This window comes from Eurypyga helias, unplaced genomic scaffold, assembly GCF_000690775.1.
Source record: "Eurypyga helias isolate BGI_N326 unplaced genomic scaffold, ASM69077v1 Scaffold16048, whole genome shotgun sequence".
NCBI classification, from domain to species: domain Eukaryota; kingdom Metazoa; phylum Chordata; class Aves; order Eurypygiformes; family Eurypygidae; genus Eurypyga; species Eurypyga helias.
In genome coordinates, this window is record NW_010265213.1 from 1 (window position 1) to 18,487 (window position 18,487).

The 18,487-nt window shown below is 44.7% G+C and overlaps 1 protein-coding gene across 1 annotated transcript; it reads left to right on the plus strand.

Moving 5' to 3' along the window:
* Positions 1-989: 989 nt before the first annotated feature.
* Positions 990-10,806, plus strand: LOC104513336 (arf-GAP with SH3 domain, ANK repeat and PH domain-containing protein 1-like; the record flags this gene model as incomplete). The annotated part of the gene is made up of 4 exons (XM_010156658.1): positions 990-1,048; positions 3,221-3,723; positions 7,907-8,029; positions 9,682-10,806. Coding segments are annotated over 4 exons (760 nt in total), but the record flags the coding sequence as incomplete, so codon positions are not given.
* Positions 10,807-18,487: the final 7,681 nt, after the last annotated feature.

The window sequence follows — 18,487 nt, forward strand, 5'->3', positions numbered from 1 at the left end:
AATGCCGTCATCCATGTCACTGATGGAACAACTTCCTCACTTGTTTTTCCTTTTATTTTGAGTAATTATTTTGAGGTGATACTGATTTTTATTTGATTATTTATTGTTTGATTTGTATGCTTTAGATCAATAGTCTGTCTCTTTTTCTTCCACAGTCCTTTTCTATAAACAGGACTCAGGTGTGTGTTTGGTGGAATAAATCTGAGTCTCTCTTGTTGAAACTCATGTGTTTTGCCCTCATGTGCCATGTTCATGGATTTGAGCCAGCCTGGTGTTAATTCTGGGGAAAAAAAAAAAGAAAATGTCTGCAACAGAAAGCATAGATGGAAAGTTTTGGCAATATTCAACTATCTCAGATTTTTATGCTGTAATTAAATTACTCATAACTGTCCTGCTTGTATTGTTGCTTACAACTACGAGTAGCTAACGCAGCTCGATCACCGGTTGACAGTAAACCATGTTGTTTTCCTACAATCATCGCTATTTCCTTGAAGTAGCAGAGGTGTTGCCTTCTAATGCAGCTGCAGTCTGTGTGTGCAGTATCTCACTTGTGCAGTAGGCTGCACGGCACAGCTCAGTCCTGAAAAGCTTGTCCCACTGACATCAGTGACAGGTTATATTGTGAGTGCTTCAGTATCGTTATTTTAAAGACCGGATTTTCTTAAAGTTCAGGATCTGCCCACTGAGCTGGTCTTTCAGCTTCATCTGTTTTCAGAGTCCATTTGTGCACATGCCATAGTCTGCAGAGTGAATCAAAGCTGTATGGGGTTTGTAGGCCCTTTTCTCTGCAAAAGGAGTTCGGTCGTAATAGCACTTTGAGTTTTGGGATTGATCCATGGGCAAGACAGCAAGTTGGTTATACAAAAGAAGCAAAGTCATGTGGATTTTATTTTTTTATTATGCATGTGTAGAGAGGAAAAAAATTGGGGGAAAAAAAAGTACATTTTATAACAGTTGTAAGCACTAATAATTCATCTCTCTTGATTTAGCACTGGGACTGCAAAGACTGCACTTGGCCCTAGAGTTCTTCCCAAACTACCTCAAAAAGGTAAGCATTCTTTTTGTGGGTATTCCCATAATGATATCTTTTAAACATGTATGAAAGTAGATACTTGTTTAAAATATATGGAGCTTTTCAGGGGAAGTTCTATTTCTAAAATGCCACAAACCATGAAAGCTTAGCAGAAGTGGAATTATTTTGAAAGACTGAGAAGGTTTTTATTAAATTAATAAATAGTTAGACTTATGGAACATAAGGAGGAAATAAAAAAATAAAAAATCATAAACTTGGGTTAGCTGGACAAGACCTCAGGAGGTCAGCTGGTCGGATCCAGCACTCAGATGAGGGCCAAGTTTCTGACATGGTGACAAGTTGCACAAGGCCATATCCAGTCACATTTTGAGTATTTCCATGGTTAACCTCTCTCAGGCTTCTGCTCCTGTCTTTGACCACATCGTTGGTAAATTCTTTTCTCTTCCTAATATCCTTAAGTCCAATTTCTTGATATCCTTGAATCGAGTTATGTCCATTGCCATGTTTTGGCAACCGGGGTTCTTGTCCTTACAACTGCTCTGAAGAGGATCAGGTACTGTTACACGCTCACTCGCATATCGGTGACAAAATTGCTGAGACCATCATCCACTCAACACCGTATGGCCCTTTCTTCTTAGAAGTGGGTTCTGGTTTTAGTGGGGATAGTTGTTTCTAGTCTCCTTTAAACTCAAATGGCAGGTGTGGTTTAATTTTTTTGAGTTCTTGCAGCAGTTGACTGTAAGTGGAAAGTAGACAAAGAGGTTATGAGTGGGTAATCACTATATAGAGCCTGAAGATCAGGAAATGAAGCCTGCCCAAACTTCTGAAGCTAGGTGGCTGAAATCAAGAGTGCAAATCATTGTAACAAAAAATGCAAATGTGAAATTTCACGTTGATTAAATTACAGTTATTATGACATGGTATCATCATCTGAACGAGACGGCAATGCCATGATAGGGAACCACCGCCAAGGAAGTCAGCACTTCCTTGGTGTAAAATGATGTAGGTGAAAATTGGAGATGGGGTCAGTCCAAGCACTCTGACAGCTACTATCAGTTTTTCCTAGAACTTACTTAACCCTCAAACCAGCGTGGATGATCCATGCTTGTACAGTTGGGAGAGGTGTCCATGCGGGCATGTTTCTAAATGAGGCGTTTGATAGCAGCCATACAATTTCTTTCATGGACGTTACGCAAAGTAGGATTTTGGGGTTTGTTTTTTGCTGTAAATATAGCATGGAAGTGGTGTTGCAGTAGGGGATGCCCAAAGCAAATGTTGGTGCTTTCATAGGAAGATGTCAGGCCACCTTTTTGGCTGGCAGAGTATGATACTGGGGCCATGCTGAATACAACAGGACACTATTCCTTCTAGTCAAAATGTGTTGCTTTCATCGTGGAGTGTAACTTTTTTCTCTCCTGTCTGCCCCCCTTAATCTGTTTTTAAATAGGGTTGTTTGGTTTAGTGGGATGGGGTTTTGTTTTTAAGGTGGATTTCGGTCAGGTCATCTTAAGGAATTTAGCAGTAGAATCAGCACATGATACTGAAGAGAAAAAACTATTTAAAAAGCTATTTTCAATTTCTTTCTATAGAATCTGAAAAATACATACTTTAAAACTTCTCATCCTTACTAAATTGTAAATACTTACATAATTTTTTTTAATTAGCTTTAATTGAATGTCTGTAATACAGTTTACAGACTGTATAGACATGCGTGCTTACTTGCTCTCTTCTTTCAGGATTAGTACCTGTAAAATCCTAGACTTGAGTTTTTTTATGTAGAGTTCAACTCCGTATGAATAATTGTCATTAAAGAGAACTTCCATTGCAATCACATCAGTGGGTTGATAGGTTGTTTTGCAAAATACATCTTTTCTTATATTCAAGATATTTTGGTTTAGGTCCAAAAAGCTTAATTTCATTTTAAGTAGTTCATCCATAAATTGACACCTAGTAGCTGTTGGATTAAGTATTCCTGGCCTCCACAGGAGCAGTAAAATGAGACCTCAGTGCAAGAGGGTTACATAAAGTTGTGTTACCTTGCATTTGTCGTAGTCTAGGAGGAGGCATGGGCAGCTGTCGGGGCTCAGTGAATATGTGCCATTTACACGATTACAGTTTGTTATGTGCCTAAATTCTTTAATATTAAAATGAACTGTGAGAAACCATTGTTGTGCTCTTTTGTTTTAGTGGCACTAAGAAAAATAGAAACCAGTCATCATCTTTCAATAGATAAATCCCATCAGCACACGGAAATCTTTCAGAAGCCCTCACTGTCCATCGATATACCACAGAAACCACAACCTGGAGACTTGCCCCCAAAGCCTCTGCCTCTGGAATTAACTCAGAAACCTCAAGTGGGAGACTTACCCCCAAAGCCTGGAGAACTACCCCCAAAGCCTCAGCTAGGAGACTTGCCACCGAAACCGCAACTTGGAGACTTACCTCCAAAGCCGCAAATGAAGGACCTTCCTCCAAAACCTCAGCTAGGAGAGCTGTTGGCTAAAACTCAAGGTGGAGAAGCATCACCGAAGCCTCAGCCCTCAGAGGCAAATCAGAAGTCTCACTCCTTAGATCTTTCTCCAAACGTACAATCTAGAGACGCCGTCCAAAGGCAAGCATCTGAAGAGTCTAATGACATCACACATACCCTGCCAGAAACCCCTGTGCCACTTCCCAGGAAAATCAATATGGTAGGTATTACTGCAGCTAGGTGAAAGTATCCATGGAAGGCTTTGAAGTTACTGCAGGACTGTCTGCAAAACAATCCCACCCTTGAGCTATGCAGACAAAGCAGCGTAATGGCACGGGCTAGGATGAGCAATGAGGAGCAGTTTTTGTGCTCCCAAGCAGCTTCAGCACATGCTGGGGGTTTACAAGACCTCTTGCATGCTGAAACAAATCTTGGGAGCAGGACAGTGTATTTAGATTTCGGGGGGGACTTGGGCATTTTTATCTGTGCCAGTCATACTTCTGGATTAGTTGGTAGTTTCTGCTGTCTCTGCTTACTGCTTTGTATGCCCTGGGGTGGAATCGTAGAATCACAGAATGGTTTGGGTTGGAAGGGACCTTAAAGACCATCTAGTTCCAACCCCCCTGCCATGGGCAGGGACACCTTGCACTAGACCAGGTTGCTCAAAGCCTCGTCCAGGGATCCACATCCACAACATCTCTGGGCAACCTGTTCCAGTGCCTCACCACCCTCTCCGGGAAGAACTTCTTCCTGATATCTAATCTAAACCTCCCCGCTTTCAATTTAACCCCATTACCCCTTGTCCTGTCACCACAGGCCCTTGTAAAAAGTCGCCCCCAGCTTCCTTGTAGCCCCTTCAGGTACTGGAAGGCTGCAATAAGGTCTCCCCAGAGCCTTCTCTTCTCCAGGCTGAACAAGCCCAACTCTCTCAGCCTTTCATCATAGCAGAGGTGCTCCAGCCCTCTGATCATCTTCGTGGCCTCCTCTGGACTCGCTCCAACCAGTCAATATCCTTCTGATGTTGTGGGCTCCACAGCTGGATGCAGCACTCCAGCTTATATCCTTATATATAATATGAATACTTACATACTGGATTTTTGTAGTCTTTAAGAAAGAATGTTGGCACCCATTGTTAGATAAAAAATCAAAAGTACACGTGAGCTGTGACAAACTGGTAACGGTTCCTGTTGTGAGTATTTAATTTTGGGGTATTAAAGTGGTCAACAGAGGTTCAGATACATTGCTGAAGTGGCGAAACTGACATTGCTGGATGGTGTGTAGTAGCAGAGCTGGAACTGTAACTGGATTCCAAGTCTCCTTGTTCAACCTTCAGTTCATCTTGCTAACCACTGCGATTTCCGTCCAACAGAGGATCCTTCATGCATATGCATTTCAAAATCTTTTTATGAAACTCTCTTAAGACTTTCATCATTAAGAATACATCAAAAAGGAGATGGTTTTGCTTGTCAAATTGGCTATGCAAAGCACTTGTGTAGAAGGAAATAAGACTTCTTCCAGTGAAAGCAGAGGGTGAGTTTATCCCTCCTCGTGCTTGTCGGAGGAAGAGCACTCCTCTGCCATCACTGCGTGGCTGCGGTCATGGCTTGTCCGTGAGCTCCTGTCTGAACCGGGAACGAGACGGGGTCGTGGCTTGAGCTCCCTCTGTGTTCTGGAGATCACGTAAAATCACACAGGGCTCTGGTCAAAAGGTGTCTGCAACTACACTTTATTTATTTACATGCTTTTAAAAATAAGCAGGCAAACTATGCTGGACATTATCAACTATTTGTCACTTGAATAAAGAAGGAACTAAAGCAAAGCGTGGCTTAGTTTTCTGGCTTGGGTTGGGTTTTTTTAAAAACTCACCCTACTTTTCTCAATTTTTTTTTCCTGTATCAATTCAGTGTTTTCCAAATTCACAGCCATATTCACATGTGCAGTAAGTTAAATAGTTCCAGCGTTTTGCAGTGATCAAAATCATGATGCGTCTGTGATAATTACTTCCCAGTTTCCTGCACATCATTGCATGCACGCTTGCATCTCTTCTTGTTCGCTGCCGTCTTTTTTGCTCAAGTAACAGCGTGCAGGAACTCTTAAGCGGGTCTTGCCTCCATCTTCATCCTCCAGCTACGTCCTCGCCGCACAAACTGGGGAAATGCTACAGTGAGACCCCTGGCAGCAGCCCCTAGTGTGTGCGGGTATTTGCTCTTGGGTTTGACTGTTCAGTCACTAACAGAGAAGCACATTTTTTTTTGTTATTGGAAGTTTTATAATTCTGAACAATTGATTTTCTTAGGTAAAAAATACCAATGCTGTTCATATATAAAGACTTGAAAGGCTGTTTTTAGAGAAATGAAACTTGCTCTGGGTGCTTCTAAAATCCCACTTGAGTGTTCTTTTGCGTGTGTTTTCTTTAAAGGAGACAAAATACTTCTTTTCAAAGAAAAAAAGGTGTTGAATGTAAATAAGAGCATGGAGGGATTATTAATCACCCCAGCAGCTGATTATGATCCCGTCTCCAGCATAAAAGTCTCATCTTAATAAGTACTAATATTGGTTACAAGGAGTTGGCAGGGGGGTAGTGGTATTTGTTTTACAGTCACAAATCACATGGCCTGGAATTGCTTCTGTTTCTTTACACAACAGTGCCCCAGACTCTGTTCTGAAAAATATGTACTGTCTTCAGATCCACCTTTTTTTAAACCTTCCCAAGATTAAATACACCTCAGGCTTGAATTCTGCTTTTTACAGCTCTCCTAAGTGAAAGGGTTAGGCTGTTAAAATGTCACCTGTGGTACTAATGTGAAGGAACCAGGAGCAATTGCTGTCAATTTTCTTGTGTTCTGACAAACTGACTTGTATATAGTTCTCTGGGTTTAGAGGAATTTAACTTTCTTTGCTCATTTTATTGAATGAGACAGTTTTTATTTGGCAGAAGTAGTTGCTTCCTGTCATCACCGAAGGATTGATTGGAAGAGCTCAGTTTGTAAACGTTCTCTGAAGTCGAAAGCTGGGACTGGCCCCGAATTCTGATTAATACTGAATTCCAATCCCTTGTGATAGTTGAGCTTTCTGTTCAAATTATATTAATTTGTTTAAAACAAAAGGCATTCTTTGAAGTCACTTCTTGCTGCAGCAAACCCTTGCTGTATAAAACCCCTTTGATCTCATGCACCTCACTTCAGGTATTTCTGTTCATTTGTCTTGAGCGTGGGATTCCGTAGTCCTACGTTAACTGCTTTATCCCTTAGATCCCGCTGTAATTGCTGCTTTTCTGTGCCTTGAGTTTAGTACGAGTGCTCTCTGCTGTGTCTCTGTTCTGCAGGAGGTTTTTTTTCCCAAAACAGGGAGGTATTTTGGGTAGAGAGGTAATAGTGAAGTGAAGGCTCCCTGGGAAATTTCCTCCGTGAAGTGACTTTTGGCTCAGATCCCTCTAAACCTGCTGACTTCTCCTCCGTAGCCCTTCTGCTTCTCATCTCCTTGTGCTCTTCTTGGCCTTCTGCATTCTTGTTTATCTGACTACCTCTGTTCAAAGAAGGAAATGTAGTTTTTTGAAGAAGTGTGGGTATGAAAATAGAGGAATATAAAGTAGCAGGAGTGTTTTGCTGTGAATATTGCTTCTGTACTCTTATTTGGCAATAATTTAAAGCATTTTCCCTGCCATGAGAAACATATGTTTGGGGAGGAGTCCATGTCTCGGGCTTTTTCGTGTGCATTAGCAGTAGGTAGCAAAGTATGACCTAGAAAATACTTGGACTCAGAATGGTAGAGCTGTGAGAGAATCTATTGTGGATTTTCATTACAAAATGGTATTGCCATCTGAAATTAAGATTCTTTTAGTAAGAAATTGCTTACGTAGTGGATGAAAAAAATAGCTCAAAAATATTTCCAGTCCGATAAGCAGATCTGAAATCAAAAGATGCCGCATTTTTGCACTAGATGCAAAACTGTAAGGGATCCTGGGATTTCAGTGCAGCATTTTCCTCAGCCTTTGCCTCTCATAACATTCACAGGAGATTGGATTTCGATTTCTGTTCATGGCAGGTTTTTTAAGGACGTATGAAATAACAGAGAAAGAAGGTGTTTGTAGACTGGAGCAATGTAAAGTCGTTATTTAAACTTTCTGTACTGGAGGAGGTGTAGGTTACCTCAGCTGTGCACTGCACATTAACGTCTCCTGGGAGTTCTGAATCTTAGGGAAAAAAGCCTACACCTGTGCAGGTAATTTTTAATATCCTTGTGGAAGCACAGTTTTTAGATTTGTGTCCCCGAATTGCAGGGAAAGCAATCTTGTAGTCTTCACCTTCTTGTCAAATAAAACATAACTAAATTTAAAATTCACATTGTGTGTATGCTTTTGCTGTTCTTCATGTCCTTCATCTCTAACTCCATTCTGTTTTTAGGGGAAAAACAAAGTTAGGCGAGTGAAGACCATTTACGACTGTCAGGCAGATAATGATGATGAGCTCACATTTGTTGAAGGAGAAGTAATTATTGTAACTGGTGAAGAGGACCAAGAGTGGTGGGTATGTATCTTCTCCTTTTGTGGATCCATGTAACTTCTGTGTGACGTTCTTCCAAAAGTATCTTCTTCCAAATTAGGGGGGTTTGTTGTTAATTTGGTGTATGGGTGGTGAGTTTTTTTATTTTCTTGGGTTTGAGGATTTTTTTGCCTTAGCTGCCATCAAGTCCTCAAACTTGTGTTGGAGAAGACCCCCTTTCTCTGGCAGGATCTGTCTCTCCCTGGGCGTCTGCTAGAACCATCCTGACTAGGTTTGACCTTACTGCTGGCTTGTACCACCACGTACTTATGTATGTCACTCCTTGTAATTAGTGCTGCAGCCTGATGGTTTCCTCCCTAAATGCGAGGTATTCAGTATTTTCTTTCCCTTCTTCCCTCCTGTGCCACTGGTTTGTATCACACTTCCCCCTGCTCTGGACCACGTGTTATCTTTGGTTCTTGAGGGCTAACATCAGGTTTTTCTCAACCCCACTTGAAGGGCTTCAGTCCTCCCTTGACACTTTTCTTGCCTCCAAACCCCTGCTACATCACACACCCCTGCCTAAGAGTTACTCCAGGGGAAATGAGACGGATTTTATTTTGATTAAAACAAATTCTTACCACAATGCTGCTTGTGATTTCCTAGTTTAAGTGCAGCGCAACCTTTGCTGTTTTGGTTCTAGCCACACGGTTTCCTCTCGCTCAGCATTTAAGTGTGGAAGACTTTCAACTGCAAAGATGGTATCAAAAGAGCAATAGATCACCCAGCCCCTGATTAGCTGCTGATTCTCTTTTGTGAAGTGGCCTTTTGAGATCCCTGGGTACGGGTCTGGCAAGTTCCATCAAGGGCTCCAGTCTCAGCCTTTCCGAGAAGGGAAATGAAGGCTTTTGACTCATATGCTTCAAAAATCTGTCTCTGCAAGAGGAAATGGCCAGCCCTGCATGCTTCCCCTTCCCATTTTGTTAGCTTGGGGAAGAGGAAGGAGGTACACCATTACTCTCCAAGTAGCGAGCAGCACTGCAGCAGGATGAGACGAGGTTATGTGGTCAGTCAAGGCTCTGCGACTCCAGTGCTATCACTTCAGTAGTGGTTAAAATTATACATTTTAAGCATGTAATGTTCATACAGAAGGTGCCATTATTTGGTTTTTTTTAGAAGTTGCTTGGCTCTTTCTTTATACATTATTATTATTATGCAAAACGTAAGAAGTTTTACAGACGATACTGTGATTCGTTACAGGCACTAATATGTACATAAATCATTAGGAATCCTACTAATTCAGCGAGAAAATAGCTGGGCTGTCATCACTTTAAGTGAAGCGTGCAGTAGCAAGACATATCAGACGTAAGGAAATAAGGATTCTGTTTTGATGAGATCCTTGGCACACAGTGGTCTGTGCAGCCCTCCCGGGTTCCATCTTTAATTGTAGCTGGTTTGCTCTCTCCAGATTCAGCTGGGTTAATTAGTGTTATTTATAATACATCCGCATGGCTTTATTTTGTCGCATTATGCAAATTCAGATGTTCACCAGGGTCTGCTTTAAGCTGTCCAGGACCTTGCAGAGGCTCTGTGGGGGCCATGTGGTTCTGCTGCTTTTGGATGAAGTGGGTGCAGCCTGCGAACCCTGTCTGCAGGCACAGACGCACGTTCACCCACGTTTTTCTCCTGTGTTGCAGATTGGCCACATCGAAGGACAGCCAGAGCGGAAAGGGGTCTTCCCGGTGTCCTTTGTGCACATTCTGTCAGACTAGTGAAAACAAACAAAAATCCTCAACTTGAGCATTGCACATTCTTCATGCAAGACGGGCTTTTTAGCAAAAGCGAACGCTGCTGCCTCCCTGTAATCCTGTGCACAATTGTATATACAGCTGCTGTTACAAATTAAGAATTCATTTAAGTTTCACCTCATGAGGTTGAATTATATGTATTGTAAATATACGGTGTTATTCTGCCTTTGCCAGTATTATGGTAGCCTTGGAACCTGGCACGCCTTATTGGGTTCGTTGAAGCCATCCTCGGCATCTAGCACTTACATCTCCGTCTATGCTGTTAAAAATCCGTATGAACTGCCAGCTTCCCAAACATTGGTGGTCTCCGTCAACCATGTCACTGTACAGAAAGGACTGTTCCTAATAACTCGGTATTCTCAATATACAACTAGCAGAAAAGTTAGAATGAGTGAATGGTTTTGGACAATTTAAAAATCAGTCTGCAGTTTATAAGTGTTTGCAGTTTACAGCTATGAAACCCACTTCGGTATTTATTTAATATAGTGCTCAGTTACGTGTAATTATGAAGACAAATATTCACTGACTTTACAGGTAACAGTAATGTTTTATGGTGTGCATACAGCATTTCATGTTTATATTATGTGGACCTATGCCAAACTGTGATTGCAGTTCCCCTGTGATATTACCTCACTATAAAGAGTTACAAATTTATTTCATTCGAAAAGTTCTTTTAATGAAAATTAGTCATATTGTTCTTTAGTAGATATATGTGAAATTTGCTGGTTTCTTTCACTGAATCCTTAGTAACCAAGAACTTCTAGAAAATGTTAACTGTTGACATTATGCATGCATCTAGATGCTTACTTGAAACCTGCCTTTGTACAAAAGTAGTACTCTAGTCATATAGCTACATTTGAAGAAAAGAACATTTTAACTTAATTGCTCTTCAGATTAATGTGAGCTTGCGACAGCATTTGTTTATAGCTAAATTGGCTCTTCGAAAAATGATTCTGTGGGGGGTTTTTTCCTCTGTCTTCAGCCTTGATAAAAGTTAGTTACCTAAAATAAAATTTCTTAAGTGGCGATATAAGGGTAAATTTAAACTTACTTTTAATTGCCCTGAAAAGTGGGAGTTCAGGTGACCTCTCGCGCACTTGACGAGGCTGTTAACGGTAGAACTGGGATCACACGTATCAGGCTGGTTTCAGCACCAAACTGTAACTGAAATAGCGGTAATTCGGAGCACCAGGAAACAGACAGACTGTTAAAAGCGAATTCTGGGAGAAATCTTTGGAAGGCTGCCTTCTGCCTGAGGTTTCTGGGAAGTTGGCCTGAAGTGGCATTGCCAGAACACAGGTGTGTTACCGGAAACCTTCAGCACCGGGTCGTAACTTCCGAAACGTCACGTTGTGTTTCTCCCATCGTTTGTCTGCAGCGGGTTCCGTGACGTAGGCGGCCGCACGTTCCTGGCTTTAGGTGTTCCCAGCCCTGCGGTTCCACTGCGGGTTGTCTTGGCTGCAGGGAAAGGTTTTCCTTTTGTAGCGGCGCGTCTCGGACGTTCAGAGGGCTTTCATTTTTAATTCAGTTTACAAGACTGTAGTCAGTGAATATTTAATTCTGTTTGTGCTTAATATAGAGACAAATATCGGTCTAAACCCCACATGGAAAAACACAAAACATCGATCAGCTGTTAATGGTTTTATCGTGTGCAACACAAGTTCATTCAGAAGAACTAAGGGCGCAGTGAGCGAGCCTGCTGGCATCTGATCTTCAGTATTACCAGCTCCAGTATTTCAGACCTTATTCTGTTGTTTAGGGAAAGGAAGTCAGGTTTAGCCTTTATTTAGCATTCCGTTTTATCCATTTCTACAATGTTTTAAGTTGCATTAAAGAACAAAACCTATTCACTTTTGCGGTCAGTTGTATTTTTAAGTGATCTTGAAATAAACTGATAAAAGCAAATCGTATCAAGAAAACCTAGGCATGTAAAATTATGTAGAGTCAAATGTCTATTCTTTTCTACGCTCTTTAAAATAGTATACATATGCATTTTATAAGATGAAATGAGTTCCATCGGGAACAATAGTTCTGTTTATTCTGGCTTCTTGTGGGTCATAAGAAATCTGAAAATGTATGATATTGATTGAGTTTAAGTACAGTGTTATATTTGAACTCAATGAGCCACTGTCTGCAATTTTGTATATGACATAGTATTTGGAAAGTCTAAATCTTTATGGAAAATTAGCTGATACGGGGTTGGGGGGAAGGGCAGGGGAAGGCGCCCCCAGAGGGGGAAGTACGCTCTGCAGATGATGTCTTATTTACTGTTGAACAACAGTTGCTATTTATTTTTTTATTGCGTAGTACATCAGCGTGTACAGAAATCAGATCTGGTCATGCCACTAGTTAAAATCTTGACTTCTCATGGAATGTTAAGGTAAAACACCAGTACACATGTCTATTCACATGTATTTAATGTGACAGTTTTTGAGTACTGTATGTGTTAATTTCTACTTTTTTAATATTTAAAATTGCTTTTAAATAAATGTATTCAGTTGATCCCAGATATCTGAACAAGGCCCTTTTGTCAACTGGAATATCTTCTAGGGAGGAAGTTTGGATTCCAGACAGGTAGAACTAAAACACTTGTAATGTTTTCTCTGGAATATGAAGCACCCCTTACAGAATGCCATTAAACATGTATTTCTTTAACAGCTGTTAATGTGGATGCACTTGCCTTTATCTGGAAGACTACCCTTGCTGAAGTTAGCATCCAAACACCTCCTTTGTCCACGAGCGTTCCGAGTGCTCTCGCGCTGCCGTGGCTGTGCCCGACGGCAAGCCCCGCTGTGCCGGGTCTTCTCCGCCTGGCCCTGTGGGTTGAAAAGAACGGCTCAGCGCAGCCCTCTGTGCCGTGCACCGCCTTCCCTGTCCCTGAGCAGCAGTACCCAGCCCGACAAGCTCTCAAACCCACTCCAACAGCACTGACCTTTCCCGGATGGAGTGACTGTGGCGCTTAGGATTTCAGCTCCGACCCAGCTTGCAGAGGTTATTCTTCCCCTCCCTGATTCACTTAATGGAAGTTTCTTGTTTAAGACCCATTCCCCTCAAAACTGCTCCAAAAAGAACAAGTCCTTGGAGTTGCTAGAAAGCAATTTAGCCAGAGGAAAGGTTGGGAGTGCGGAGTTATCGGATCTAGTTTGTATGAAAAACAGTAACTGCAGCAGGACAGGGCTCGGGAGCCCGGTGTGGAAGAGTTGGACACTGAATTGCCGCGTGGGCGTAGCCCGGGTTCATCATAGATTATTCTGCTCGGTTGGCTCGGGGCTTCTAAGTTGACACAGGCTAAACCAGCGGGGCAAGGGGTGTGTGAAGTGTGGACGTGGGGCAGGGGAAGCAGTCTGGTTAAATACTCTGCTCTTGCTCAGTTTCTACCTTGTCACAATATTTCAGATAACAGCATTGAGATCCATTGATCCCAATATCCTCGTTCTTCTCCCAGTTGTCCTTCAGTGACGTGTATTGATTTCCTTTTGCAAGTCACTTTTGAGGTGGGTATCTCATACCCACCGGGTATGAAGCAAAAGAGACCAAACGCATGCCCAGAGAACGGCCCTGTTCAAAGTTTCAGTCTGCTTACCCTTTTCCCGGCAAACTCAGCTCAGAGCTGAAGAGAAGACTGATTGGTAATGAAAACCAGTGCAAGTGGTACAAACCTTCAACACCCGTGAGTGAAACCCAGAAACAGCTGCCCACCACCCAACAAAAACCCAAACACTCCAACCCTATAAATGTAAAACTTCAGTTTTCAGATGCTTCCCCACGCTCTGTAGCTCTGTGTGACAGTTCACCTGAGCCTCAACCAGAAGCTGCTTTATTTCCCCACAGCGTACCCTGTCCGTGTGTCACGCCAGTCACACCCTACACCAGTAACCCTCCTGGGCTGAGAGACCGGAATACCAGAGAGGATCAAAAGTCCCAAAGTAAATAAAGCTTCAGGCCTTAAATTCTTACAGACAACTTGGCCTTAAACTCAAGCCTAAATTGCTGTTGGGGGTGCTTTTATGAGACACTTTGGGCCCCCTAAAACACAGCTGGAGGCTTTTCAGAGGGATACAGAATGCACACAGGGCTGTAAGATGTGTTTATCTATATAGCTGCAAGCCAAAAATTTTCTTATCTAATACAAGCTAACTATTTCCAGTTGTCTTAATGATACTTTTAGGGCTGTACATGCCATGATTTACAGCTCAGTCATCTGCTGAGAGAGTGCTCGGATTTCTTCTCGAGATAAGCGAAGTGCTGTTTGTCAACTGGTGCTGAAGCTCACAGCCCCCGGTGCTGTGGTGTGCATGGAGCCGGCGAGCCTTGACGGGTTCTCCCCAGCTGCTGTTGGAGTAACACTCAAAACGATCCTGTGTCGTGGTACAGGCTCTGCCTTGTTCCTCTGTAACCAACAAACAGGCCCTCCTGTCTGCCGCGCAGCGGGTGTCTGCTCCGGTCTCCTCGTCGCAGCGGGGGCGGGGGACAAACCATTTGTGACAGCTGTCACGTCCGCTGGCCACGTCACCGCGGAGGCGATGACGGGTCGTTTGCTGCACCACCTGAAGAACGTTTTGGATGAGCTCTAAGCTCACCTGGAACTTTTCCATCCAGTGTTGATGCTACTCTGCAGTTCCTACCAGTTCAGTCTTGGTTCTTGGCCTCTGAGCAGGAACATCCCCTGGAATTGCTGCTCTTCGACGGGCAGTGTGGGACTAGGTCTGGTCCCCCATAGGATTGTTTTTCCCCGAGGCTTGAAGATGTTTCTTGTGCTTCAGTTACCACCAGCAATTTAGAAATCTGATTTTTTTCCTCTCACAGTCACGCTGTGCAGCTGAACCCCCCGTGAACGCTCAAACTAGCCTGCATACTGCATCGTAGCTCTACACTCAGCTCAGAGCAATAGCATTAGGTTTGGTTTTATGGTAACTAATTAATTTCTCTAGGGAATACTGCAGGAAGAACTTACTACTGCTGTGTGTAAACTTAGAAAAGGAGTAGTGTGCGATAGCTTAAGTCTGAAGCTGCTCTCAAACCTGATTTAGGAATGCTTTTCATCTCGCCCTGCTCCCACACCCCTGCTACAGCAGTGTCAGCTGCTGAGCTGCACTCTGTAGTTTTTAAATAAAAACCAAAACAGGCCCTTGTAAGAAGTCCCCCCCACCTTCCTTGTAGCCCCTTCAGGTACTGGAAAGCTGCAATAAGGTCTCCCTGGAGCCTCCTCTTCTCCAGGCTGAACAAGCCCAACTCTCCCAGCCTGTCCCCATAGCAGAGGTGCTCTGTCGAGGTTACTCTAGTAGCTCTAGGCAGGACAGCAAGAGCCCCGGTAGCTGAGCCGTGAGCTGCTGCCAGCCACATGCTCTCATCTCCAATGAGGCTTTTTGTTGTGTGGAAACCCATCCAGGAGCTGGAACAAAGCTGGAGTAACTCCAGGACCATTGCAGTAGTTTTGACCTCTGCGGATAGGAACATGGGGATGAAGGGCAGATGTGATCCAGGATCTTCCTCAGTCTCCATCCTCCCTGCAGGGAGTGAGCCAACCTCTGCAGAAGGAAAGAGGACACATGCTAAACCTACCTGTGTAGGGTGCACAGAGCTGATGGCCTCCTTACAGGGGAAGTTGAGCAGCTGGGATATCTGGAGAGCAAGGCGCATTGAGCTTCACGTGAAGTGAATTTACACTGAGTGATGCTGGAAGAGGGGACTCCTGAGTCCCATAAACGTTGAGATAAGAGCTATATAATTATATAAATGAAACTTACAGTAATACTAACAATACTACTACTAATAAATAATTAAAATAACAGAAAATAGAACATATGATACAGGGTCTCACCACCCATGGACCGACACTGCCAGATTCCAAAACAGCAAGCAAAAATCCAAACGGATAGAAGAAAGAGTACGACCCAAAACCCTGAACCTAAACGGTGGAGAGAAAACCCTCCTCCCAGATCCTGAGAGCAGAGAGCAGGGAGAAAGAAACTTCCATCCCCTTCCACCCTCTCCCCCCCATCAATTAGCCTAACAAAAGACGGTAATAGCCCGCCACCAAGTAAACAAAACAGCTGTCAGCTAGCCCCCAAAGGACTAACTCCCCCCACCCCTTCTGCTCACTTTTTCACGGTCACTTTTCCCACCATGCGCCTTACACTGAGCTTGATGTATCATGGAATGAAACCCCATCCTGGCCAGCTCTCCGCAGGACAGCAGCTCATCTCAGCCTGAAACCAACGCAAGTGTGCAAGAACAAATCTGAACGCTACATGTGCTACAAGGTGGAGGTGTGAGGAGGAGATGGGGGCAACACAAACCACAGCTTGGACCTGTTTGGAAGAGTATGAATCACAGAATGGTTTGGGTTGGAATGGACCTTAAAGATCATCCAGTTCCAACCCCTCTGCCATGGGCAGGGACACCTTCCACTAGACCAGGTTGCTCAAAGCCTCATCCAGCCTGGCCTTGAACACTTCCAGGGATGGGGCATCCACAGCTTCTCTGGGCAACCTGTGCCAGTGCTTCACCACCCTCTCCGCGAAGAACTTCTTGAATTACTCCATCGTTGATGTGAAGGCTCAGCAGCTGTCCTGTGAGCAGTGCCTGTAGGTGGCCACATATCCACCCCAAAGCTCAAGGTAATGCAGAGATTCAAGTGAGGTGAGGTGAAGGTCCCTTATCCAGGAGAAGCAGCAAGATCTTATCCAATGATAATGGGGAGGGAGGACAGCGGGGTAGTGAGACCATCTGGTCAGCACTACTCAAGTACCTGCTGTAGTAGCTGGGCCTTGCACAGCAGCAGAAGGCACTGGAAGTGCAGGTGGGGTGCATGCCCAAGATCCAGCCAGATTCCATTTGGCTGCAAGCCGGGAGGTGCTGCTGCCCTGACAGCAGCCCTGCGCAGGGCCCAAGTCCACCTTAGATGTGGTTCTGGCACCCCCACTACCTCCTTGGAGCAGGTCTGCAAAGGTCAACTTGCTTAGGGATGGATTTTGTTCAGGATCATCCTTTAATTCAGCACTTGTGTACCCGTCAGGTCTGTCTGAGATGCTGCCGGGTCCAGCAGAAAAGCTCCTTCTGCTCCCCCTTCCCTGTTGGGATGCAGAGAAAGTTCACGTGAAAAAGAAGACACTACATTTGGTGGTGGAAAAACCCTCTCCACTTCAAAACCCTTGAGAGCAGAATGTTGTTCCTCTCACCTGCCCATGGCAATGTTCTTCCTAAATGTTTTTTCATGTAAAATGTGGCCCCTGGTAGTGTTTATTTAGATTGGGCTCTGCCTCCCTCTCTGCACAGCCAGCACCTGGTCTGCCCATGATCCACAGCTTTAGCTGCTTGTCTGGTGGAATATAAATGGCATCAAGTGTAGTATCTCTGCACAGGGCTCCCGTTACCTCCGTGAGTGCCCTGGCCTCACTGCTGCCCACATCTCCACCTGCTTTGGGCCTAGGACAGGACTTGCAGCCATCGTGGCCATCGCAGTGAGACCATGCCATGGCGTCGGGCCTCAGGGGCTGCAGGGCTGAAGCCCCCCCCACAGCAACTGACCATAAAGCTGAGCAGCAAAATGCCATTTAGAGAAATAACCTTAAGATGCATTACCCCTGTCTAATCCCTGTCCCTTCCTGAAGGGGATTGGCAGTACAGGGGAACAACAGCATCTGTTGCTGGAGGGAGAGCTTCCTGGTGAGCAGACGGGGATGGGGATCCCATGTCCTGGTGGATCCTCGCTTCTGCCGTCACTGAGGTGCCGTCAATCGTCAACACAAGATGGAGGGGAAACGGAGCGAAGGGATGTCACACCCGCTCTGGTGCCTGAGTACAGCTCCAGAGGCGGAAAGATCTGTTTGGGTTTGTTTGGAGGAAAAATTAAGCTTTGATGATTTGTTTTTTTTTTTAGTTTGGGAGGATCAGTGTCAAAGGCAGCGTCTCGCTGGGGTGGTTCTGCTGCCAGGCCAGGTAGCCAGGCCCTGCGGGTAGCAGGCAGCCTGCGGCCCAGCCTGCTGTTCGGTCCCGGGCCGTGCTCCAGCCGGGTCTGCAGCCAGAAGGCTGCTGTGGATGGCTGCTTTTAGTATTTAAAGTTTGCGGGGTACTCCTGCATGCTGCTGGTGCCCTCCTGTTTCTGCAAAGCCCCGCTTGGGCTTGTTCAGCCTGGAGAAGAGAAGGCTCCGGGGAGACCTTATTGCAGCCTTCCAGTACCTGAAGGGGCTACAAGGAAGCTGGGGGGGACTTTTTACAAGGGCCTGTAGTGACAGGACAAGGGGTAATGGGGTTAAATTGAAAGCAAAGAGGTTTAGATTAGATATCAGGAAGAAGTTCTTCATGGAGAGGGTGGTGAGGCACTGGAACAGGTTGCCCAGAGAAGCTGTGGATGCCCCATCCCTGGAAGTGTTCAAGGCCAGGCTGGATGAGGCTTTGAGCAACCTGGTCTAGTGGAAGGTGTCCCTGCCCATGGCAGGGGGGTTGGAACTAGGTATCTTTAAGGTCCCTTCCAACCCAAACCATTCTGTGATTCATGTTCTGCTTTGTGGCACACTTCATGCATGCTTGCCCTGAGGGCAGGGACGTGGCTGGCTCCTCGTGAATGGTCCCTCCTCACCCCTCGGATGTGACCCCCGGCCCGGGCTGAGGCGAAAGGCTTTGACCTGCTCGCCCCGTACCCCGGGTAGACCAGGCCTCCCTCCGCGGCGGCAGGGGCCGCGCACCCTGCACG